Source organism: Brachycentrus maculatus, unplaced genomic scaffold, assembly GCF_059751285.1.
Source record: "Brachycentrus maculatus isolate JH-2025_06_01 unplaced genomic scaffold, ASM5975128v1 h1tg000195l, whole genome shotgun sequence".
NCBI lineage: Eukaryota > Metazoa > Arthropoda > Insecta > Trichoptera > Brachycentridae > Brachycentrus > Brachycentrus maculatus.
Window position 1 is genome coordinate 40,449 of NW_028280946.1, and position 24,814 is coordinate 65,262.

At 36.8% G+C, this 24,814-nt stretch overlaps 1 protein-coding gene across 8 annotated transcripts in view; it reads left to right on the forward strand.

The window, feature by feature from the left end:
- The first annotated feature begins 222 nt into the window (after positions 1 to 222).
- Bruce (BIR repeat containing ubiquitin-conjugating enzyme) overlaps positions 223 to 24,814 on the forward strand; it is a 77,575-nt gene continuing 52,983 nt past the window's right edge. For 4 of the 8 annotated variants that reach the window (XM_088263013.1, XM_088263014.1, XM_088263020.1 and 1 more), the window contains exons 1-18: positions 223 to 477; positions 3,789 to 3,976; positions 4,409 to 4,543; positions 5,353 to 5,603; positions 7,415 to 7,616; positions 7,994 to 8,240; positions 8,565 to 11,496; positions 12,539 to 12,793; positions 14,283 to 14,461; positions 15,750 to 15,931; positions 17,479 to 17,688; positions 18,904 to 19,047; positions 20,223 to 20,381; positions 21,300 to 21,454; positions 21,548 to 21,677; positions 22,301 to 22,537; positions 23,024 to 23,235; positions 24,353 to 24,594. In XM_088263013.1, coding sequence (XP_088119139.1) covers positions 294 to 477; positions 3,789 to 3,976; positions 4,409 to 4,543; positions 5,353 to 5,603; positions 7,415 to 7,616; positions 7,994 to 8,240; positions 8,565 to 11,496; positions 12,539 to 12,793; positions 14,283 to 14,461; positions 15,750 to 15,931; positions 17,479 to 17,688; positions 18,904 to 19,047; positions 20,223 to 20,381; positions 21,300 to 21,454; positions 21,548 to 21,677; positions 22,301 to 22,537; positions 23,024 to 23,235; positions 24,353 to 24,594 — 6,244 coding nt within the window. In that variant the 5' untranslated portion in view covers positions 223 to 293. The remainder of the gene's footprint in view (positions 478 to 3,788; positions 3,977 to 4,408; positions 4,544 to 5,352; positions 5,604 to 7,414; positions 7,617 to 7,993; positions 8,241 to 8,564; positions 11,497 to 12,538; positions 12,794 to 14,282; positions 14,462 to 15,749; positions 15,932 to 17,478; positions 17,689 to 18,903; positions 19,048 to 20,222; positions 20,382 to 21,299; positions 21,455 to 21,547; positions 21,678 to 22,300; positions 22,538 to 23,023; positions 23,236 to 24,352; positions 24,595 to 24,814) is intronic. The other 4 variants (XM_088263018.1, XM_088263015.1, XM_088263019.1 and 1 more) reach the window with 4 other exon arrangements.

Sequence of the window (24,814 nt, forward strand, 5' to 3'; positions counted from 1 at the left end):
CATTTTCAATATAAATGCTATTCTGCTTATTCCTCAAAAAATATTTCAAAGGAATGTTTTTTTTTGTTTTCCAGCCTTTTCGAGCCTTTAGAAGGAGCACTTTGATCGAACATTAACATTTTACTCGGTAAGTACTGAATGTATGGCGATCATTTATATGATAAATATCTATGGATCGTCGCACCTCGTCCATAGTCTCTTGCTATTTCTACTCTACAATCTACAATATGTGATTTGTCTTTGTGGAAACAAATGGCGATTTCTCGCGGCCGTCAAATGTATTTATAAGCATAATGGCCGATGATTCCTGGTTGCTGCGAGAAGATGGCTATTTGAACGTCGATACCAATACTTCCAGTATTATTTACCATCCAAATTTAAATGTTATATTATTATCTACCGAATCTGGTGAAGTGCATGTATTGGACGTCAATTCCGGAGTCATTCTGCAGTCAAGTTCTTTATCAGGTATTCAAGGTTATAATTTGCAAGAACTTCATTTATTATTCCATTTCTTCATTCCCTCGTCTCGTTTATTCGAGTTGCTTAGGAATAAATTACCTGTGTATAAAAAAGCGCTTCCCTCCGGAGATTTTGTACATGCTTTATCATGATGTTTTTGTTTTGTGTTCATGTTTTACTCCGTGTCGTGAAAAATTGCTACGTAGTTCTTTGCAACTTTGCGTTTTTTTACAAATGCCGATCAGTTAATTTGTTGAAATATGCCTTCTATTCCGATGGCCACCTAACCCACGTTCATCGGTTATTGCCTTAACTAAAGTTAGTTTGCTTTATGAAAAAATAAAATTGCTATCAAAAAGTTCAATATATTGCACAATTGTTTTTCTCTCTCATTTATCTTATATAAATTGTTCAATCTGTCTATAAGTTTCCAATTCGTTTCTAAATAACCTTGTTTCACTCTTTAATACCTTGGAACAGTGAAAAGTAATTTCACAAAAACAATATTTTCAAAAATATATTTATTTACGATAAAAACTTTGAAAATAAAACAGATTTTCTAAGTTTTTTTCTTTATATCAATTTTAGATGAAAATTTATTTATCCCTATAAAAGACATTGGGTATTGATGCTATATCATAAACAGTTGTATTTTAAAAATATTTATACTATTTGTACAATTAAAATAAAAATACATGAATAATAAATGTACGAGACGTCTACATACGCACAAGACTGTATAAACTGCACAGGGGGTATTCTCTTCTGCGGTTAGCGGTGACGTAAAGAGCGCTTGATTCAGCGTTGGAAAAGATCAATGTGAAGAAGGTATGGTTTGACAATATAACTCCAATTGTCTATTTGGAAGTGTTCGCCACTAGAGGCAGGTACTCGGCGTTAGCTCCGTTGTTCGTTGGATTTTCAAGTCCTCAGAGACCGGTGTATTGCTAGTTCCATAGCGCTCGTAATGCTTACTTGCTTTATTACTTATGTTATCCTCGTATTTAATCAGTCCGCTGGAGCGATCTGCGTATTTTCGCCGAAGGCCGTGTCCTCCACCCTAACACCCCTGTATCATCCGCCGCGGCGTAAGTACAGCTATCGTAGCGCTCCCAAATGGAAGTCGGGACGCAAATCTCGTGGCGGAAGGTTCTAAGTCCTCCTGGCGGACTTTTTCGTAATATTATTTTCGTACATATTTAATTTTCGTATATTATTACATTCATTGGAAAAAATAAACCGATGTTTCAAACCCATTAAATTATATTTTTGTGAGTGCCTCAGTATATCTCTAGGAGCTGCCGGTCTGAGGGTCTTACAGAAATCAAAATCATAATTTGATATACTTAACACTTATATTATTTCTTTAGTTCACTCATCACTCGAATTACAAAACATTAGTCATTATGTACTCACTATCACAGATGACTGGCTCAAATTGTTTAGTTATCATACATTTCTTGGAATAACAAAAGAAATTATTACTTTGCAATTTTTCAGTTTAATGCACACTATAGTCCTAATCTGTAGTTTGCAATATGACAGGATTAAAAAGCACCATGATTTGAAACATCTTAATTTTTTGTACGCAAACACCGGATTTAACCCCATAAAGGGAATATTATCGAGGCTATTGATTCCTATTTAAATTATCTTACCATAGAACCCTAACTGTCCATCTCCTCCTCCCCTGACCCCTCCTCTCTTTCTTAAACTTGCTACCCGATTCTACCTATTTATCATTAGAATCCTAGAATACTTTTTTGTCTAATTGTTAATAATTGTTTTTTAGTTTTTTGATAAAATCTATTACATCAGACAATAATATGTATTAACTTTTAAAAATGTCTGAGACATTACTATCTGTCATTAGAATCCTAACTGTCGATCAAACCTCCTCCCTCTACCTCCTTCCCTAAACTCCCTTATTCCTTTGCCCTCCTTATTATCGTCTTTGTTAATTTATGTTTCTTTTTAAATGTCAATTTGTAATTTTGAAGATATTGCTTTTTAGCAATAAGCCCGCCAATGTACTTTTTATTTTCTGTACATGAAGTTTAAAAATAAATAAAATAAATTATTATGAAGTAGTTGTTGAAATGATAATATGGAGCTCCAGATATTAACCAAGCTTACATCATATGAGTAGTCCACTTGCAAACCACGTTATATTTAAAAAAAAAAACATGTTTTTGAGTTGATGGCAGCAATCGGTAGAAAATTAAAAAATATTAACGTCCATAGCTAACATAATCCGCCAAAACTCGTTAAGTTAGGAATAAAATAAAATAAAAAAATCAATACAAATCAGGCTATGTCGATCGATAGTTCACTTTCTAAAATCTCTCAAAAAAAGCTCATACCGGTAAAAGATTTAATCTTCTAACGATTGCCCCCATTGACTAAAAAACTTAATTTTTTAACATAACGTGGTTTGCAAGTGGACTACTCATATCACTGATTGGTTTAAGTGATCTTTTTACACACATCATTCGGAAAAATAACAGACATGTTCCTCAAATTTTCAAATATAGCATGCATGTGACAGGAACATTTCACATTTTCAATACAAATTTCAGTGCTGGCATCTATAATTGGAAATTTTATGTTATAAAACTGAAGCCTTTCTTTATATATGTGACATTTTTTCCAAATTATTTCACATACATTTTTTGTAAAAACCTGTTTTTTTTCGCCCTTACGATGTTCACGAAATTTGAAATGGGCCATATAAAAAAGTCCTCAGCAATTTAGAAAAAATCTCGGCATTAAAATGGTTAAAGAAACATTTACATGAAAGTACTGGCTATTTCATTTCATATCAGCGTCAACAGCTTGTCAACATCTATACAATATTTTGCATTTCCCATCAATCCCATTGTTTATGAATTAACTCAAGGTTTGAAAGTTTTTATTTGAATCACAATGAATGCTAAGAATTTTAACTAACTAATATCAATTTTACCTCCGCCCCTGTACTGTAGTAGCAAGCGCATTTGCATTCCGCGCTGGATTTCCCGGGTTCAATTGCTAGGGGGTCAAAATAAATACGGGCTATTTTCTCTCATATTTATTTAATATCATAAGAAGCACATAACTGGTATCCTTGCCTTCATGCAATTAACAAATAAGATCACACTGCATCGATACGATGTAGTGCCTTGTACACCATTAGGTGCGGATAAGGGTTAGAATTATTATAATAATAATAATATAGATGATTTAATATTTCTCCTTTTTAAATATTCACCTCCTCTATTTTTATTTTGTAATGATCAGGATTGTAATATATATATTGTTTTTTATTATCTGTTTTGTATTTACAGGTGAGGGAAATGGACCAATCGGAATACAGTATCTCCCCGGGTCGGATAGGATAGTATTTTGGGATAGTAATGGGTTAGGCGTTCGCTCCGATTACAATGGAGTGCTACTCCTTCACACAGTACTGCAACAGCCGCTCAAGCCATCCAATCCCGACCAGATAGTAAAAATAGAATTATTCCTCTCAGAGGTATGGCCGTTTAAATCCCTTTAAATTTATTTATTTTTATTTATTTATTTCATAGATACATATTTATTTCATAGATACATTTACTCTATGTATTACAGCTCTTTAGGCATGGCCTGTGTTGAGCCAAAATACTAACATGTTAATACAATTTTTATTTTTTTATATTATTTTTTGTTTGTTTTTTATTTTAAATTATTAGATACATGAGATACAATAATAATTTACAGTATAAAGGTTTTACAATAAAATGATTACACCTGGACTTTAATTAAATCACTTTCTACCTTGTCCCTTCCAATGCGAAGCAACCATCGACGGACACTGTTCTTAAAGACCTGATCACTACTGGAATTCATCAAATAATCAAGTCTTGCATTTCATCCGGTGCTTTTGATGAATATTTTTTTAAAAACTTTTATATTAATATTGCAGGCCGTTCTTCTCTACCAGTGTCTGCAAAGCATCGAGTTACTATCGGTAGAATGTTCTGGAGAAGTTGTCAAAGCGTTGGGCGAAGCTATTGAACAAGCAAATGAACAGCCAAAGAAAGGAATAAAAGCGCAAAAAGTAAGTTTTTTTCTCACTCCTTGAAACAAAAAGAAAAATGACATACAACAATAACTTTTATATGTATGAGAGGTTGTCTTGTAAATTTTATTTTATATTATTCATATATAATTTATTCCCATCTTTATGTGTATTGTTAAGTTTTTTTCAAATAAAAATTTCTCATTTTGTTGTGGCTTTAACATTTTTGTCAATTTTTGTAACTATTAGTTTGCAAAAAAAAGTTGCTAAAATTATTGGATTTGAAATTTCTTTTGGTGTCAATTGAGTTATCGATTCCTCCATTTTATTCAACTCGGGTTGAAAATTCATCGAATTGAAAATTATTGATTTCTTTTTTGAGAATAAAAAAAAAACTTTTGGTAGTTGGATTTTATATAATGATAACACTGGTAGATTTGTAAAGAAAACCAACCGTATTCTACTACCTAACTCTCATATCTTTGGTTATCTCATATAACGGTTTCCAATATCCTCATTCTCTTCTTCTCCGTCTTAGTCCTCATTACTGAGGGTTGTGACCCTTGTCGGGGCAATGAGTCTTCTCCAGTTGTCCCTTGACTGCGCTGCTCGTAACGCTCCAACCACCGAGGTGCCTGCTGCTGTCTTAAATTGATCAGTCCATCGTGCGAGGGATCTTCCTCTCCCTCTCTTCCCCTCCAGGCTACCAATCACAACCAGTCGTTCTGGGCTATCCTCATTGCCATGCGCAATGTATCCAAACAACTGAAGAATCCGTCGTGTAGATTTGCCAGAGTCAAGCCGTCCAAGTGTAATGGGAACATTATTAAAGCTCGATTTGTTTTTAGTGGAGTACGATATGTCTGGAGCTGCCGCACCTGTCGCTGAAGCTGGTCGCCAGCAACATTGTGTCGGAGCTGAAGAGGAACAACCGGCACGTGCCGGCGCTGGCCATCGCGTCCGCCCTGAATCAGCGGATAGCCGACCTACTGCCGCCCCCCACGGCCAGCTCCAAGCAGGACGCCAATGACCGGGGGCTCATGTTCTCCGAGGCGGCGCGGAGGGAGACCTTCAAGAGGTGGCCGCACATGGACTACAAGTGAGTGGACGCGCTTCGATTTGAAAACTTTAAAAAGAAAATATCAGATCCTAGAAGCAGCCGTAGATATCGCTCACTCCTTTCAAGAACGTCATAAATCAAAAAACTTGATTTTTCAGGAGAACGTTTTTAAAGTTTAAAAATATAATACAATGAATTTAAAATAAATATCAAGCCGTTTATTGAAAAATATACGGCTTGATATTTGAAAAATATTTTGTATATTAAAAATAAAAAATAATTTTTTTTCAAAATGCAAAAACATCACTTTCTGCCCTGTAGCGGGTAAATATTAAGTTAAAAATATGCCTCTTGCTGGGATATATTACATTTTCTGGGCATTCCGAAAACATGCACAACTGAAAATTTACAACTTTTGATTTATGACGTTATTGAAAGGAGTGAGCGATATATTGGATTTGCTCTTCATATATATTTTTTAATGTTCTATTTCTTATTCTGTTTGTGTCATGTCAGGTCCCCCTGGCGTCGACTATCACTTGAGAGTAATTGTCCTTGTCTCAGGCAGCTCTAAACAGCGCCTTGACGGTCCTGATCCCCGTCCAATCTAGTATATTCTATTTGTATTTATTTATTTAAATACAGTATTTTAGTTAGATTGTGATATTGGATCATTACACATATTAATTAAGTACTCTATACTTGGAACAGAGTTTATCGGCCATGTTGTATGAGAAGAATGTAGAGCCTGTAGATTTCATATCCATAGAGGAATTTCAAATGCTAATTTATTATCACTTATTTTTTGCTTTTCATTGTTTTCAATGTCATAAATTCATACATTTTTTTTACTGTGATTTTATATTGAATAAACGCAGTTCTTTAAAATCTGATATTTTGTAGCAAACTGATACGAAAACAATTAACGCATTTTGGATGGGTGTATTTTACGCCTGCGGACCGCTGGCGACAGGATTTGATAATTATGAACATATAATTAAGACCTTAAGAAAGAGATTGATACATAATATTCATATAAAACATTTAATATGTAATTCTTTATTTTCTGGCTTTGAAATGAGGCCAGCGCAGAAAATAAAAATTCCCTTCCCGTTCTTAAGCATCAATCAACCAAATAGGTAGTACTGCTGGTGAATTCTGGGAACAAAGTGAATGGTGCACTGAAATCAGTTATAGCAAATAAAAACCTATCAGCGGAAGCTAAACAGGCAGTGCACAACGGAGTCCTGGTTCCAACTCTAATGTATGGAAGTGAAACATGGAGTTGGCAAAAGAAGGATGAAAGTAGACTGAATGCAGTCGAAATGCGATCTCTCAGAAGAATGTGCGACAAAACGATATATGATAGATGTTCGAATAGTGAAATAAGGAAGGAATGCAAAGCTGAGAAAAGCATTATTGATAAAATTAAGAAAGGTGTGTTGAGATGGTTTGGACATGTAGAACGAATGAGTGAGGAAAGAATGGTAAAACAAATTTATAAAGCGAATGTAATTGGAAAAAGGAGCAGAGGAAGACCGAGAAAAACATGGTACGATCAGGTATGCTAAATACTTGAAAGTGGTCAGGTTAGGAGTCGTTAACAATCGGCGGGTATGTATGAGGAGATGCATGAACGTGCATAAGAGGCGAAGAATGTTTGCAAAGACAGGGTGGTGTGGCGTTCTATTCTCTCTGCCTACCCCTGCGGAGAAGCGGCGTGATGGTTAGTTAGTTAGTTAGGTAGAACTGCCTTTCCCCTCCGAAATGTGTTAGTAGATATGAGAAAAAAATGGTCTATTATCATTTATTTATAATCAAGTCGATAACTTATTTGTTTCTCTCACCAGGTGGGCTCTGCCGTCCCAGATGGCGCAGGCCGGCTTCTACCACCAGCCGTCCTCGAGCGGGGACGACCGCGCCATGTGCTTCACGTGCTTCGTGTGCCTCGTCTGCTGGGAGCGGACAGACGAGCCCTGGAGCGAGCACGAGCGCCACTCCCCCAACTGTCCCCTGGTCAAGGGCGAGTACACGCACAACGTCCCGCTATCGGTAACTATCAACAATCCTTCCCAGATGTAAAAAAGTCTCTTTTCAACAATTTCAATCAGTTTTTCTGTTTGCTCCTCTTCTGTAAACACAACTTCACAAAGAGAGTAAAAGGCACCAATATTTTCCTTGTAGGAGCTCGGGTGGGGTCAGCGGGAAAAGGGGATTGTTTTGCCTCAGTCTCTGTGTATGCAACACTGTAATCAGACCATACAACGCTTGTTTACTTGACTGCTGGACAATTTCATGTCCGAGACGTATCATTGGAATTTTAAGAAGTCTTCACTACATCTATAATTCTCTGGGCCTAAATCAATGCACTCGAATACTGTCAGGGTAATGGCAGTAATATAAAATCTGATTTATACCTTTGTTTCCAGGTTACCTATGCCACGAGTCCGGCGCTATGCCACCCGGGTATATCTATAGTTTCTCGTGGCAACTCGGGAGATATCTTTCTCACTGGAACAAAAAATGGGAACGTATCCATATGGAATATAGACTGCAAACTCAAATTACAACAAGAATTAACCGTTTCTTTCGAGGAACCTATTTTACAAAACAAATATAAAGGACCGTATTCGACAGTAAGGAATGCTTGGGATGAAGATTTGGATAAGGAAAATGGTAAGACATGTAAAAATATATAGTTAATACAGCATATTTACCAAGAAATCAATTTCTCGCTTAATCCAAAAATACAAAGTAACGCACTATTTCACTAGGATAAAATATGTATTTGTGATATTTTTCTTACACCTGTAGCTAATCATAATGAATATTTCTTTGTTATTATGTAACATTGATTTGCGCATTTGGAACTTGTGTCTTTGGACTCGAGTTGCAACCCCGGATAAGCCACTTCCCGGTCAAAGAGATCCCGGTAAATGGTGAGTCTACTGGATTATCGGTGAATTTAAATGTTTACTCTAATTATATTTCTCTCTGTAGGTTTGGAGCTCCAATTGTCATCGCTAGCGATCGTAGGAAGGTGCCAAAACAAGGAACAACCCTGTTCCAAGAGTTCTCTGGCGAGCGCCGGGAACCAGAGTCAGCCCGGCGACGGGGAGTGCCGCGTGCGCCCCGCCATTGTGTGCGGAGTGAACATCGTCTACACCGACACCGCCGGCGGGCCAGTCTGGTCTGGCAGCTCTGAAGACGCTTCCAGCCTCGTCACCACCGACGCCATGGTCCACTCGAGCCAGGCCGTCAAGGCCATGAACGATCAGAACCAGGCCAAGAGCAACAGCCGCGTCAGGAATAGTTCCTTCCTTTTAGTGTACGACTTTCAAGGGAAGTGCGCTCAGACGGTTTCTCCTCTCACTAACGGAAACGGGTGTGTCAATCTCAAGAACACAAGTGGTAAATCAGGCGGAAGCAAAAAGTGCGCCGGGGTCGCCAATCCCAATTGTCGGAGCGGAGATCCCAATATTTACGACGATATATACCTCTCCAAATACATGTGCTTGGAAGATGAGCCCGAACTGTCTCCCGAGGTTGCGTTCGTTACCGATCTGAACGACCAGGTCACGGTTATAGATTTCAAGAGTTTGGTCGGCACCTCCAGCAAAGACTTAGTCAGCCAAGTCAACGACATGCTACCCAAAAAGTCATCAAGTAGCGGCAATAGCTTACAAAAGTCCATAGAGTTCATTTCCGCCGTAAACATTCCGAGTAGCATGCAACACCCCATCGCTATTCACCCATCGAGCGACACCGATGCGGGCTTCGAAACTTACACCCTCAAACCGACTAAGAAAATGAGCATTCCCAAGTACAGCCAATTTGACAGTAATGCGGAATTCAAAAAAATGTCCGACGAATTGGCCGCGGCTAACGAAAAGCAACTGGAGAACCTCCATTATCACAATCACTTACCTTTTTTAGGAATTTCGGATATTCTGTACGAATACAAAGATAGCGGAATCAAGATGAAAGTGCCATACAGTAAACCGTCTACCGCGAAGGTCACCGCCGCCAAGAGTACATCTCACGAGTCTACGGAGAGTGAGCCGGCGGCCCTGCAGGACGCGCCCCCGCCCGAGTGCAGCGCCGTGCAGTGCGTGGCGCTCCCCGCCGCCCTCTCCACGCGCCAGGACCTCGCCATCACCCACGTCGTCCCCACCAACGACGGAGACCACCTCTTCGTAGTTCTCGCTCTTCAACCTTCGTGTTACGTAACTAAAACTATATACCAAAGTGATGAAACCGAACCTTCTTCCTTCTTGTTAATGTATTCTTTGAAATTCGACTCCGCGGTTACTTTGATTAACGAAACTCCCATTTTGGTGAAAGAAATCTTCTACTTCGAAACCCCGCTAGAAGTGTGCTTGCTCCCTAATCTGGAAGGGAATGTTTCCGGCATCGGGTTAGCGGCAACCGTCGGCGTAGACGGAGCCTTGCGACTTCTCGAGCTGTCTACTCTCGAATCCATCGCCAAGGCTAAAGTGGACTCTTCTAGATTCACTTCTGTGGCATTCTGTTCCAGCTTAGAAAAGCTTTGCGCGTGTACAGAGAAAGGAGCCATGCATTTCTACGCCGTGAGAGACAACGAAGGGGACTCCATGGAAGAATTTGAGGAAGAAGAAACGTCGGAAAACTGGCTGAACCAACAGGCCGCTCCGGGCTCGGCGGACCAGCACGCGCAGCCTGCCGCTGCTCACGCCAACTTGATCGCTCAGAAATCGTCTTTAGACGAAGAAGACCTGGTTAACCTCGTCCAGTTGGCGGGAGTCGGCGGGAAGGGGGACAATGTGGTGGCCTATAGCGCTGTAGTTCCTAGTTGTTGGTGCGAACTGTTACCTACTCAGAGACCGCGTACGGAAAATCAGAATTTAAGTAGGACTTGGAGGTTGCAGAACACCGCCTCCACTTGGGACGAGCACGTGTTAGAACTCACCCTCCCGTGGAGCCTGTCCATAGCTCACGTGGAGCTCAGGTTTACGCTTCATTCTCCTTGTCCGACGCCTCCCAATATTCAGGTCACTCTCTTGAAACAGCATTTACACTGTATAGGCCATAGAAAGGAAACTTCCAAGTGTTTCTCTAAAATTGATGATCAAATCGATTTTAATTTATTAGACTCGGAACAAAGAGGTCCTGTAGAAAACCCGGTCAGGAGTACGGAATACCTCAGAGCTCACAATGCGGAAATCTTAGCGGGACCTCTTTCTTTATCCCAAGGATTAGACTTGACCCAACAGTCCGGCACCTTGACTCTCACGAGTCCCCGGCTGTTTAAAGCCAGAGGCAGGACGCTACTGTTACATATAAAGACTCTGTTTGACCCTTCCAAAGAAATGAATCAAGGAAAGATCTCATCCTCCAAGAAGAGCAAGTCTTCGGAAAACTCGGACCAACTGTTCACCCTCCCCGGATCCACGGTGGAACGTTTCGCGATGCCGACCAACAATAAGAAAGTTGAATTTTATATTGGCTGCGATTGGTTACACGAAATCTCCATAACTGTCCGAAGTAACAAGCACACGGATATTCCTCTGGAGAGAGTTCAACGCATCGCGATGCTGGAATCCAATGGCTTTCTAGAAAATCTGTTAGGCATAGCTTCTACTAACTCCGATAGAGACTCTCAATCCACGGCTCTCGACCTCCTCATTTGGGTGGTTTCTATACGACTAGCCAGATTCAGGAATCCCAAGTCGGATGCCGCTCCCGATGACTCGGAAACTATGAACGACGATTCCGGCACTTCTGATAAGGACAGAACAAAAAATTCCAGTTCTAGAACTGACTCTGAAAATCAACAATTTGAGTGTGTGAAAATATTGCAACAAAATGTGTCCTCTTTAGTGAAAAACTGCATTTTGCTTTCCAAACGCAGCATTGCCAAAAAGTGCATCAAATTGATATTAATCTGCAGCGAGTAAGTATAAAACCTTTTTTAAATATGACCACCTTATTCCATATTATATGTGTAGAATAGTCAATTTATGTGATAGTAAAATAATAAATTTTGATAATTTAAAACAAATTACCTCAAGGTCATCTGAAGTAATATGACTATCTAAGTTATCACAAAAATTTTGATAATACATATTATCTTTTCTTAATTGTTAATTCCGTAACAATATACACATTCATGTATATTATTTTTCAATTGAGAAGCTTTATCACTTTATATTTCTTCGTATACAAGTTTAACCCTTTACTGGATAATATTCAGAAGATAAGTTTAATGATACACATTTTTCATGAACATAAAATTTGAAGAAGAAAAAACTACATACTTATTTGTTTTTTTTTAAATAAAAACAAAAAGTGAGTCGATAATATTCCAAAAAACTAGATTAACCTAGTCCGCTCAAACAGAAGGAACGAAATCCCCCATTTATGAATTTTAATTTGGTAACTTTAGTATTATTAAAGCTACTCCATATTTTTTGCTATCTGAAAAATAATATTAAAGGAAGCTTTACCTTTTTTATTTTTATAATTTCAAATCGTAAAACGTTTCGCTATATTGTTTTTGATAAAAAGCACAATATGTCTGTACCGCTAGTTCTAAATACTTATATATCATGATGTTAATTTTTTTACTGCTAGCAACATGTTACATCTTTCACTCTAATATATGTGGTATTACCACAATTAGATTACTCCGCTTTCGTTTGACTCGATTTCTGACCTCTCGCTTATCGGGTGGCCACTGTCAGATGCCGCATGGCTATGCACGTGTAATATATGACTCACATGGCGAGTTACGAGCTACGATATATGTGTTGGGTTGTGGTTATTTCAATAAAAATATGAATTAGGGTCTTTTGGTACCTCGCTTTGGATCCCATGTAATTTTTGAATGATCAGTACGGGAAAGGTTAAAGCTCTTATATAATTTTTCCATTTAAAGACTAGGGACCAAAAATGAGATTCAAATACGGGTTTAATTTTTTTCATCCCTATATCAGGGGCGCCAAAAACCTAGACGAGGAGACATCTTCCCAACTGGAGCTGGCCATCTTGGACAGCGTGATCCTTTGCTTGCCGCTGATGGGCGCCGTGCGCTCGGCGGGCTCCCTGCGTTGGTTCACGCAGCTCGCCATGCGCGCCGTGCCGCTCGACACGGACATGCGCGCCGCCAACATCTGCGTGCAGCTGCTCAAGGACATCGCGATCATCATGCGCGACCTGGCCAATCCGTACCATCTTGTACTGAGATCTAGGTAAACATTTGTCGCTATTTATTTATGGTTCACAAACAATGAAATACAATGCAATACAAATTGTTCAATTGTTTTTCATCAATTTGATGAAAACACAACAAGCTTACATTAACAAGTAAAAGTACAAATTAAATACATATATCTAACCGTACCCAATGGTACATAGGACACTGCATCGTATAGAAACAGTGTTATCTTGATCGTTAAATACACGAAGGAAAAGTGATCAGCCTTCCGCTTCAGGTACCAGTCCAGGGTCATATTAAATATATATGAGACTGAAAAATCACTAATATTTATTTTGACCCTCTTGGGAATCGAACCCGCGACCTCCAGCATGGTAGCCTAGCGTACTCACGACTTCTGTATGGAGGCAGACAAAAACATATACACATATTTTACATTAATATTTTTTATATTTACATATATAAAGAATAGAAATTTGGTTATAAAGATTAATAACATTAAAAAGTAATGAAATAAAAAAAGTAGAAGTTAAAATTAAAAGTGAAATTAAACCAACCTACATAATAAAGGTAAAAATTATTTTTATTTGGACCATTTTTAATTATAAATAAATTTAAAATGTTCATCCTTGTTTAGATAAATACTTTTCGAACCAATAATATATTTAAAAAGAGAAAAACATATTATTGGTTCGAAACCCCTGAAATATTGTTTACATCTAGATTGGTTCAACATATTCATTCAGTTGTACATATAAAATATGACAATACAACAATAACCAATTAATCCAAAATGATAAGTTTATTTCTTTTATTTAGTTTCAATTATTTCAAACAATTGAAAGTTTATTCTTTTTTTTTTATTTCATGATCATTTCAAGTCTTATACTTTTGTGATTGATATGATTCACTGTTTTAACTTTTTATTCTGTTTATATACATACTGTGTTTATTATTATTACCCCAGCTACACTTCGGCTGTCCAAACTTAAAACACAGTAAGGTACATTTTTTTTGTAGTATGTTCTTTTTGCATTTTTGGACCAAGTAGAATCTACTGCAAAAAAAAAACCTACTACAAAAAAAATGTCCCTTACTGTGTTTTGAGTTTGGACAGCCGATTTAATCATAAAAATAACTTATCTTAACCATATAAGTTTTACTGTATATTTAAACCATGTAATATATTTTATACAAATTGGCTACGGCCTTTAATGATTTTTTTTTTTAATACATAATCATAATAATTGTGGAAGGTAATAAACTTTGGATAACGTTAATTTTTTTAAATTAATGTTTAAAAAATCCTAACTAAGTTTTCTATTCTTACCTTCTGTACAAAGTATTGGGTAATGAATAATGTTCCGCTTCAACACAAAGTTTATCGATTATGCGGATTTCCCATTTTCTCAGTGGGTCTATGCACAATTGGGTGGGGATAAGGGCTAGAAGTAGAAGAAGAAATATAGATTAATAGATTATCACCCAAACTGCTTCCATAAACAGAGTTGTTTCACCTTTAGATTTGGCCTGTACGGTCTTCCGATGGAGGCTACAATATTCGATGTAGAGCCACCAGTGCTCGGGAAATCATCTTCAGTGCCGCTGACGTATGCCAGCATAGTAGCCGGGGACATATCTGGAGCCAATGCGGGCACTTCTCATCAGGAAATCGATCTGAGAGATCTTTACAACCATACAGGTATGAGAATTTATCTTTTCAAGAATGCAAATTATATCTCAAATAATTTATGAATTCATTTTTAAATTAAACATAGATTTTTTGAGTCTACCAAGTTGTATTTTATTAAAAAAAAAAATTATTAAAAATTAATATTATGACAATTGTTTCGCCTAGCTATGGCATTTTCAAACGAATGTCATAACTATGCGAAAATGCCATAACTAGGCGAAACAATTGTCACAATATTAATTTTTATGTGTTTTTTTTTAAATAAAATACAACTTATAGACTCAAAAAATCTGTGTTTAGTTTAAAAATTAATTCATAAATTAAAATGGAGTTCTACAAATTAAACGCCAAATCAATATCATGCTACTATCATACCTCTTGCTCTTCCCACATGATTTCTCCAGAAACATCTTCTTTCTCTTTCCCATCGCACAACATCTTCGACATCGCAGATTTTTCTTATTTCAGAGTTTCTTACTCTGTCGCGAAGTGTTAGGCCTGCAATGGGTCGTAGAGTCTTTATTTCGGTTGTTCTAAGAAGGCTTTTCGTTCTCGTGGTATCGGCTCTTTTTTCTATGCCGTATGTCATGATTGGTCTTATGCAGGTCTTATAAATTCTCACCTTACTCTCTTTCAGCATGTGTTTATTTCTCCGTACAGCAATTTTCAAGCATCCAGCCACAGCAGTGGTTTTGATTACTTGCTCTCTTACTTCATAAAAATTAACAATTAAAATACCGTGTTTTAATAATATAAAATATATAATAGAAATATTACAAAAAAGTGGTATTTATGAAATTTCGTATGGAGATTGTGATAAAAAATATATAGGCCAAACCGTGAGAAATTTAAAGATTAGAATTAAAGGACATCGTAGCGGTCTTGTTAGTAATTATTTTTTGGAATTTGCAAATCACATAATAGATATAAATCACTCATTCCACTCTCATAAATTAAAATTATTACACCTTGCTCCACATAAAGGCCAAATTATGAATTATTTAGAAAATTTAGAAATCCAAAAAAAACCTAAATTCTAATAATAATTTATTAAATTATATATTGTTTCAAAATTCTTCACCTTTGCTTTCCATTTTTCCATTGTTTTCAAACTCTGCCCCTTGACTAACCCCCTCCCCCTAACTTTCTCCTCTCCTTATTATTAGAACAATTTTATATTTTATATTTTAGTTATTATACAGACCTGAATGATGGAAGTTTAACTTCCGAAGTGGTATAAAACAAGTGTTTTCTTTAATCATTGTAAAATATTTTCAATGTGCAATAATAAATGCAGGCTCTGCGTCTGATCCAGGCAAGAGCAGCGGCGGTTGGTGGTGGCGGGAGCGCGGCGGCGGCGTGGCGGGGCTGGGCGAAGTGATGGCACTGCGCGTGGCGTGTCACTCTGCCTCGGACGGCACGCAGCTCGAGAGCGCACCGCACATGGGTCTGCCCACGCCCGCGCCCGACCATTCGCAGGTAACCTAACCCACTCTGACCATCACTCGGTATATCCTTTTTTCCAACTGGTGATTGTGTTTTATTCTGAGCTGCTTGATCACATATCGCTTGGTTAAAAGCAAGGACAAAATTGAGATAACATTGAGCTATATCATCCCAATCGCCGTGGTGCTCATATGGGTCATTCGGCATTCATTAGTGGGCTCTGAATTACTCTTATAATAAAAAAAAACAATGTTTTTCTTGTGAAATATGGTCAGGTTGTGTGCAGTATTTAATTCTGTACCAAATTACACTTTTGACAAATTTGTAAAATGCATATTATTACTTTGATACGATTTTCTTTAAAAATGAAGAAGTAGTATGATAAATTATTATGATTAGTAGGTTTAAATGATTTTTAATCAAATATATGTTTGTAAATATTTTGTCGATTGCAGCACAATGTTATGTGAGTTATTCAAAGTGCCGGTTGACAGAAAATTTTATGTTAATTTAACTCATTTTACAACTTGAATTTTATGTAAATAACTATTGTGTGTGCAGTAATGGCTTGTGGGGATTTTTGTTATTTTTAATTGTATCATTATGTACAGCATGCTAGATAGTTACTGTTTTCGTTTACGATGTGTATCTACTTTTAAAGAGCTGTAAAAATTTGCGCAGCTCTGCATTATCAATAATGTAAGATCACCAATTCCATCTCATACTTTTCAATTACTTAACATGCTCCAATGCCACTGGTTTTTACTGTATTACAAGAGCTTTAAGATCACAATAATAATTTTAAGATGAAATACACTGATAGATTTATTACGGATTGTTTGTGTAACATTGCAAATGTATCCTTTATGATTTGCTGTCAATAGATCTCAAAAACAATAACTCATTATTTACAAATGATAGTTTCCCCATGTATGATTCGATTCGAGTCTGTTATATCCTCTTTTAGTGAGTTTATTAGATCCCCTTTAAATTGTTTTTTTCTTCACCTTATTACCCAACAAAAAAAAAACTTATCCATATATTTAAAGTTTGTGACTCTCATTTTAACTGCAAATCATCAATATCCGTAAGAATAACTGACATTATTCTGAATCTACAGTTTCATATTTTTTTATCAACAATATGCTTGTGGATAACAAAGGCTGCCTTTATACGAAACCTTAGAGTGGTGACTGACCGGAGCCATTTCGTCGTAACGTAACACGTTACGATGCGAGCATTCAGGCAGTCAGTACACCGAGCCGATCGCTCGATCCATAGTTTCGGATGCTCGCTGATGTTCGCCGCGAGCGATGTTACGGCGAAATGCTCCGGTCAGTCACCATCCTTACAAGTTTGCAAGATGCGAGATATTATAAGAAGGAAAAAACTCATTTAAAAGATGAGGAATTTGTTTTTTGGTATCTGTTGACCGCAGATCAGAAAGGATACCATCATAATTACAAACAAAAAAACATGAAGCAAACTTTTGTTGGCTGCCTAATTCATATTTGTTTTAAACTAACAATATTCCTTTAAGTACTCCTTTACTAATCCTCATTATCCTCTGGCAATTCTAGTTTTGGGACTTGATGGGACCGAAAGAATTTACCGATTACCTCCGTGCCTCTGCGGAATCAGACGCCAAAAATGTAGCCTCCGATTCTAACCAAAATGACAATACGGAATGTGTCTTGATGGAATGCGAATCCACTTGGATCCCACCGGAAAGTTCCAAGGGGCCTGAAGAAGCAGACGGCTCTCCCTTACATTATAAAGATGGCTCAAAGGTTCCAAACATTCTTATTTGGAAATTCATTCTTTGGACATCACAGTTGAGGACACGCGTGGGATAATCACTCGATAACCAAAAAGTCATTTTTTCATTTTGAGCAAATTCTGAATTACCCTTCAAAAATTTCTATGGCACACAAAATGACACACAACATGCCCCTTCTAGAGCTTTTCAAATGTGTTCTTGGGATATGCTTTTTCATAATAGTTCGTTATTTCATGCTTGTCCTCAATTCCTTTCTTATACATATCAATTCAGTTTGTCTTGATTACAGTCTCTCAAAATAATTGAAGCCGCTGGTGTTGTTCTTATGGCAATATAGACATTATTCTATAATTTCTTAAATTTTAACAAACTCTTAGCATTTACGCTACCCCAAGTGCTTTTCAAGTGAACATGATTTGATGTTGACATTGTTGAAATAGGTTGCAATTGTTATTTATTTAATTTTACTCTTTTGACAGACTGTAATTTATAATATGTATTGTGGTGTCCTCTTGCAAACTTACAGTATTCTGCCTTACTATGTCAAATTGGAGTGTCTCTATCTTCTTTATCGTGTATGTAGTAAAATAGACAAAGATGACTCAAAATTTTGCTGCTAGTTTTCGTAAAAAAAAAAATGGAAACTAGTTGATACTTTTCGGTAAAAATATATTTTGTAAATTTATAAATGTTTAAATTAATATTCCCGTGTTTAAAACAAAAACCAAAAAACAATAACAAAAAAAAAACAAAAAAAGGTATTTATTATCAAAATAAAATGGTATAATGGTGTGACTTAATAGTAATAAATAATAATTTTGTACAATTTGTATAACACCATTTTAGAAAAATACTCCCTACATTTTTTAACATTTTTTTTTACTATCAAATTAGTTTTAATTTTGTTATAAACAATAAAAATTATCTAAGCTTGCAATTGTCTTACTACAACTGTATAAAAAGTAAAGTAAGTCAAATATGCTCATATCAGAGATCCTACAGAGTTCCTAGTGATAATGCCTTTCAAATACATTTACTATAAACTAAATATGCCAATAAACAACATTTTAGCTTCTAAAAAAAAATAGAATTACTGCAATTTGATTTAGTATGGCAGTATTATATATATCAGAATTTTTCATGTCAATATTTTAATCAATTACATTAAATATTATCAAGTTTTAGTGCATTTATATTAATAAGTTTGTCGTTATCCTTTATCCAGTGTCAGAATGGAAATGGTTCCGTGCCTTGGCAACAGTTAGTGCAGCAGCCGCCCCAACAAACTCTTGTAATAAAGCGAATGCACTCCGGTGCGCGCCATTTCGTGGTTCTGGACTTCGGACATCCTATCAAACTTACGGACTTGGTGAGAAAATCAATTAAAAAAAATATTCATTCATTTCAATTATCTTTATCCTATTTTGCCAAAATTTTATGTGGAATTTTGGTCTATTCAGATTGAGTTTTTATTGTCATCATATATATTATTTTTGTCCGCCTCCGTAGTGTAATGGTCAGCACGCTCGGCTACCGTTCTGGAGGTCCCGGGTTCGATTCCCAAGGGGGGTAAAATAAAATATAAGTGATTTTTTCACTGTAATATTTAGTCAATATTACCATGGACTGGTACCTGAAGCGGAGGGCTGATCACCTTTCCTTCATGTGTAAACGATCAAGATAACACTGTGTTTATATGACACAGTGCCCTATGTACCATTGGGGTGCGGATAAGGGTTTTATTTATTATTATTATTATCATATATATTAAAATTACGATTGCTTTTCATGTATTTATTTATTTTCATGTCATCATATATAATAACAAATTACAATAATGTGCCCTTAATGAGTTTTTCCATACCGAGGGCACATTTTACAATTATTTCTAATATAATAATGAAAGAAAATTAATTAGACAATCAAATACAACATAGCCGATGATGCGATCGTTTTCAGATCTACCCACTTCCATCATCCATTTATTAATAATTATTTTATATTTAATAACTGCTGTGGCGTACTTGGCTAGACACTCGACTGCGAAACTAGCATTGGGGGTTTGATTCCTGCCAATCGCAAAATAAATTCATGAAAGATTTATTTTCAATTGGTCTGGGTGTTTGTGATGTATTTTTCACACTTACATACATATTCTTACTCTCCAACCTGCAGACAAGCCTCTAAAAGTAGAGGTTTTGCTGATTATTCCTTTAAATAAATAAATAAAGTTTTCATTTTTAATGACTTTATAGATAATCGAAACATGTTGTACAACTTTATTGCATAATAATCAAAGTTCTGAACTTAATTTTATTTAACTTAATTTCTTCACCTAATTTCATTTCTTTGATTTTCCCCGCGAGTTTGATTTGTTTTATTCTGGTTATTTTTTTCCCACTAGTTTTATTCCAGATACCTCTGTACCGAGTGGAGTGCTTTGTAACAAAGAGTAATATTGTAAAAAAAGTTTTACTGTCGGGGAAAATTTACTCAGTGCAGCGAAGAAATACAATATTATATTTTATGCAATTTTCTTTCCAGATTATCCCCGCTTGTCCTGAATTAATAACTCTCAGTATCCACATATGGCTCGTTAGCGAAGACACCGATAGCGCAAGACTCGTCATGTCACCGGATATTTCGGCCAAGAACCTCATCATGACTGATATACAACCTCCACCATTATGTAGATATTTAAAAGTAAGTATAACCCTTTTTATTTAGTTTTACATCTTCCACCTATGTTTTGACAAAAGTGATAAAACTTATCTTTCTCCCGTATTACTGAAACCCGTGTGCCATAATTAAATGATTTCTTGAACCAACTATTAAAAAGTAATTAATAACTTAGCAAGATTTTTGAAGTTACATTGCTTTTCATCGGACAATAGTACTTGCTGTATAAAACAAAACTAAAACCTCGCTTTTAACCACTTGGTACTTTTCTCCAACCGGTTTCGACAAGAACTTCGTTATCTTCATTGATGGATATGTACATATCCATCCCTGAAGTCGACAAGGTTCTTATCGAAACCGGTTGAAGAAAAGTATAAAAAATAAGAGTGGTTGAAAACAAGGTTTTAGTTTTATTTTACAATGCTTTATAAAATGTGCCACAAATAATATGCAAAAAACATTCAAGAAAATAATACTTGGCTTTTCTGTCGCTGAATATCGCCATCAGTGATCTAAATCAGCTGACTTTTGAATTTACCATATTATAGGAAAAATACTCTTTCTATATTTTTTTCTTTATTTCTCTATTAGGATAGATCACTGCTCAGTTGTATAAAGCACCTGACCACAAATCGTAAGTCCTGGATTTGAATCCTGGCACAAAACAGTTATTTTCTTTCTGTGATGTAATGAATTCTTATTGTAATACTCTCCTCATCATTCATCGTTCACTTTGTGTAATACCACTTTGAAAGTGGTATTACACAAAGTGTTATATTACCATACCACAAAGTTAACAATGCTTTCGATATACAAAAAGTATTCTTATTGTCGTCTTATTTTTCCTATTTAAATATTAACAGACTAGTTATTAAATAACCCTACATATTTATGTGCCTGATATAACAAATGTTTTAATTTCAATTTATTTACCCTTCTCAGATAACGACAATAGGCAGGTATAACATGTCGACTACCAGATGTAAAATACCTCTCGGTTGGTTCTATGGAGAGGTGGCAGACTCGGTTACCAACAGTGAACAACCGCATTTAAGCACCCTCACATCTTTACACCAAGATTTAACATGCCGATTTAGGTAAACACAGTTGACTAATAAACTGTCTATAATATACTATCTTGGGCTGGTGAACTAAATATGTAATAATACTCCCAAATTGTTTTCACGTAGGTTGGCCGTAGGAAAATTAACGGATTCTCTGGACCCGTACTTGGAAATGTCCGGAGGGAACGCGGCCCATATGACCGCTTATCTAGACCAACAAAATGACTCTGATCCCCGTGTCAGATCAGCATACCAGGTAATTTGTTTAAAACATGTATTAGCTATCTTCTGCTGATTCATTAAAAGTTTATTACTTTAAAATTAGCAAATTAAAAAAATAATTCCCTATTACACTTTTTATTTATTTTGTACAGTTCCTCCTTATAGGCATCCGATAAAGATTATTCTATCGTTTTAATTTTTAAATTAGTGATAATTTTGTCCGCCTCAGTTGTGTAACGGTTAGCGTATTTAACTATCGTGCTGGAAATTCCGGGTTCAATTCCCAGGGGGGGGGTGATACTAAATATTGGTGATTTTACTCTATAATATTTATTATATATAACCCTGGACTGCTCCCTGAAGCGCAGGAGTCATCACCTTGCCCTCATGTAATTAGCGATCAAGATAACACTGTCAATATGATGCAGTGCCCTATGCACCATTGGGCGCGGATAAGGGTTAGAAGACGAAGAGAATTATGGAGTCCCTTTTTATAGAGTTTAACTTTTTCAAATGGTTTAATATTTTGTATAAGAACATCCTGGAGTTTCGTAATATTCAAATTTTTTATGTTGGAATTAAAGAGCTTTGTAAAGTTTTGTGGATTTTTGAACAGTTTAGAAAATATGTAAATTCATATTTATGTTTTCATTCTAGGAATGTCTAGAGCTTCAGCAACAGATGAACACAGTAGAAAGAATAATGGAGAAATTCAAGGCATCTTCAAGACGAAATTCCGAAGATATAGAAAATACAATATTTGAAGACTTGCAGAAGCATCCACCTGCGGCTTTATTGAAGAAGGCGTCGACGGATAAACTTAGAAGTATTGTTGAAGAAATTACAGACATTCTCCTCTTCATCTGCTTCGAATGTGAAAATAGTCTAGCCAAGGTAAGCGTTGATAATTTGATAAGTAATAGTAGGCCTTATTTGTGGTTTGGCATATTCAGATGAAACATTTATTAATGATGTTTTGATGTTAGTTTAAACTAGCAAATTTACGCTATAATTATTTTTTTATTCTTCTACATGTTAATTGAATTTTCTAAATTTGTTTGTGAAAAATTAATATTTTTATTTATCTATAAAAAGACATTTACTGATGTTACAAATTTTGCGATGTCACAGTTGTTTACATTGACTAGGCGCAGGCAATCAAAATTTGGAGCAATTCTGTTATTTTCACAAAAGTAGACTTTCTGCGGCACACCAACTAATCACCACGGTACACCAGTGTGCCGCGGCACACACTTTGCGGAACAATGCGCTAGACACATGATACACGGATCCGTATGTAGTCATGCAAAGTGTTAATGAGGACTAAGACGGAGAGAGAAAAATGCTCTGTTTAAGATATGCCTTTTTGATTTTGCCCAGCGTCCTATGGTGAATGTGACGATGTCGGCGTGCGCGCTCATGGTGCGCTGGCTGGTGGTGGTGGGGGGCAACGCGGGCCCGCGCCTGCAGGCCGCGCTGGCCTCCGTGCTGGCGCGCCTGTGCTGCCCGCTGCCCTGGTGGGGCTCCTTCCTCGCCGACACCACGGCGCACCTCTACAGCCCCGAGAACACGCTCATCTTCCCGCAGGACAGGTTAGCTCACAAACAATCCCTTTATGCCTATTTCGTTTTTCGGTAGAATTAATCCAGCCATTGGTAGTTTTAATTAGAATACCGAAATAAAGTATCTGAATTTGATTTTCATACGATTTTTGGTATGGAATATATATAGTATCGTAAAAATCCCCGAAACAAGCATGACATTCGTAAACTATAAAAAAAGTTGTTTATTGTAATAAAGTACCTCCCTACATACATGACAAAGCTTGCAATTTACAACATGCAATTTATACCCATTTGCGTGAAATCTTTTATTTTAATTGTCGGTGACAACACCAATTTAGCACCTAGTGTCATAAACGTAATCTGATCCTGGCGGCATTGGTCTAATTGCCCAGTCAGATTTTATTGCTTAAGGTCGAAAATGTTTTAAAACATTCAAATATTTGCAACTTAAAAAAAAGACAATACCCTTAGCCGAGAAGTTGCTTGTTATAACCATAAATAAATGTATGGAGAAAATTATAAACCAAGATGTCAACTAATCTTTCCTCGTTATATCCGAGATCTCGCTATATCCGTGCTCATAATAACCAAGTTCGACTGTATATCCATGAAAAATGGTGCGATAACGCCGTTCCACCGCATTATATGGAAAAAAAACCCTAGGCATAACCAGGAAGTTCAATTTAATTCAATTTCAATTTCAGTATATCCATGAAAAATGGTGCGATAACGCCGTTCCACCGCATTATATGGAAAAAAAAACCCTAGGCATAACCAGGAAGTTCAATTTAATTCAATTTCAATTTCAATTTATTCAATTTATTTATTTCAATTAACACACCATCTGCGGGCGGATTCGCGCTCGTAATAGAGATAAACATCTCTGAAAAGAAGTGATAATTTAACCATACTGTATACATCGATATGAGATCAAAAGATGCCGCAAAAGCCGTGCGTAAAAATAACTTACACGCAATTTACGATGAGTCTAGTGAAAAGGTAAAATTGCCCTTCCCGCCCAACACCACCAGTCGAATGAAACGGTAAAATTACCCTCCCCGCAGATAGTGTAATACATACATATAATTAAGTTGGTCCCGTATATAAGAATGTGAAACAATCCGCACGACAAATGGCTCCCCAGGGTGCTGATCCTGCTGGTGTACATGGGCCGCAAGAGCCTATGGCGCGGCGGCGTGGTGGAGTGCGTCTCGCGGCTGGTGGCGAGCCTGCTGCCCGCGCCCGCGCCCTGCGCCTCGGGGCCCTCCACGTCGGCCCACGCGCCCCCGCCGCCCCCCGTCTGGCAGCAGGCCGACCTGGCCCTGCTGGCCTGGCTGCTCGTCTACCTGGCCGCGCTGCTCGACTCGGCGCAGCCCAAGGACGCATGTGAGTCATGAAGAAGAGATTCTTCGCTTTTTTTATAGCTTTTCACTTTTTTAGAGTATTTTGCCAGCGTTGGGTTATTTTTTATTTACACTTTTTACATTTCAGTTTAGAAATAATAGTTTTCCTGTAAGTGGGGTTAGTTTTTTTTGCAATGTTGAACAATGAGTTATTTTACATTTCGCTCACTCCTTTCAACAACGTCATATATCAAAAATCGTAA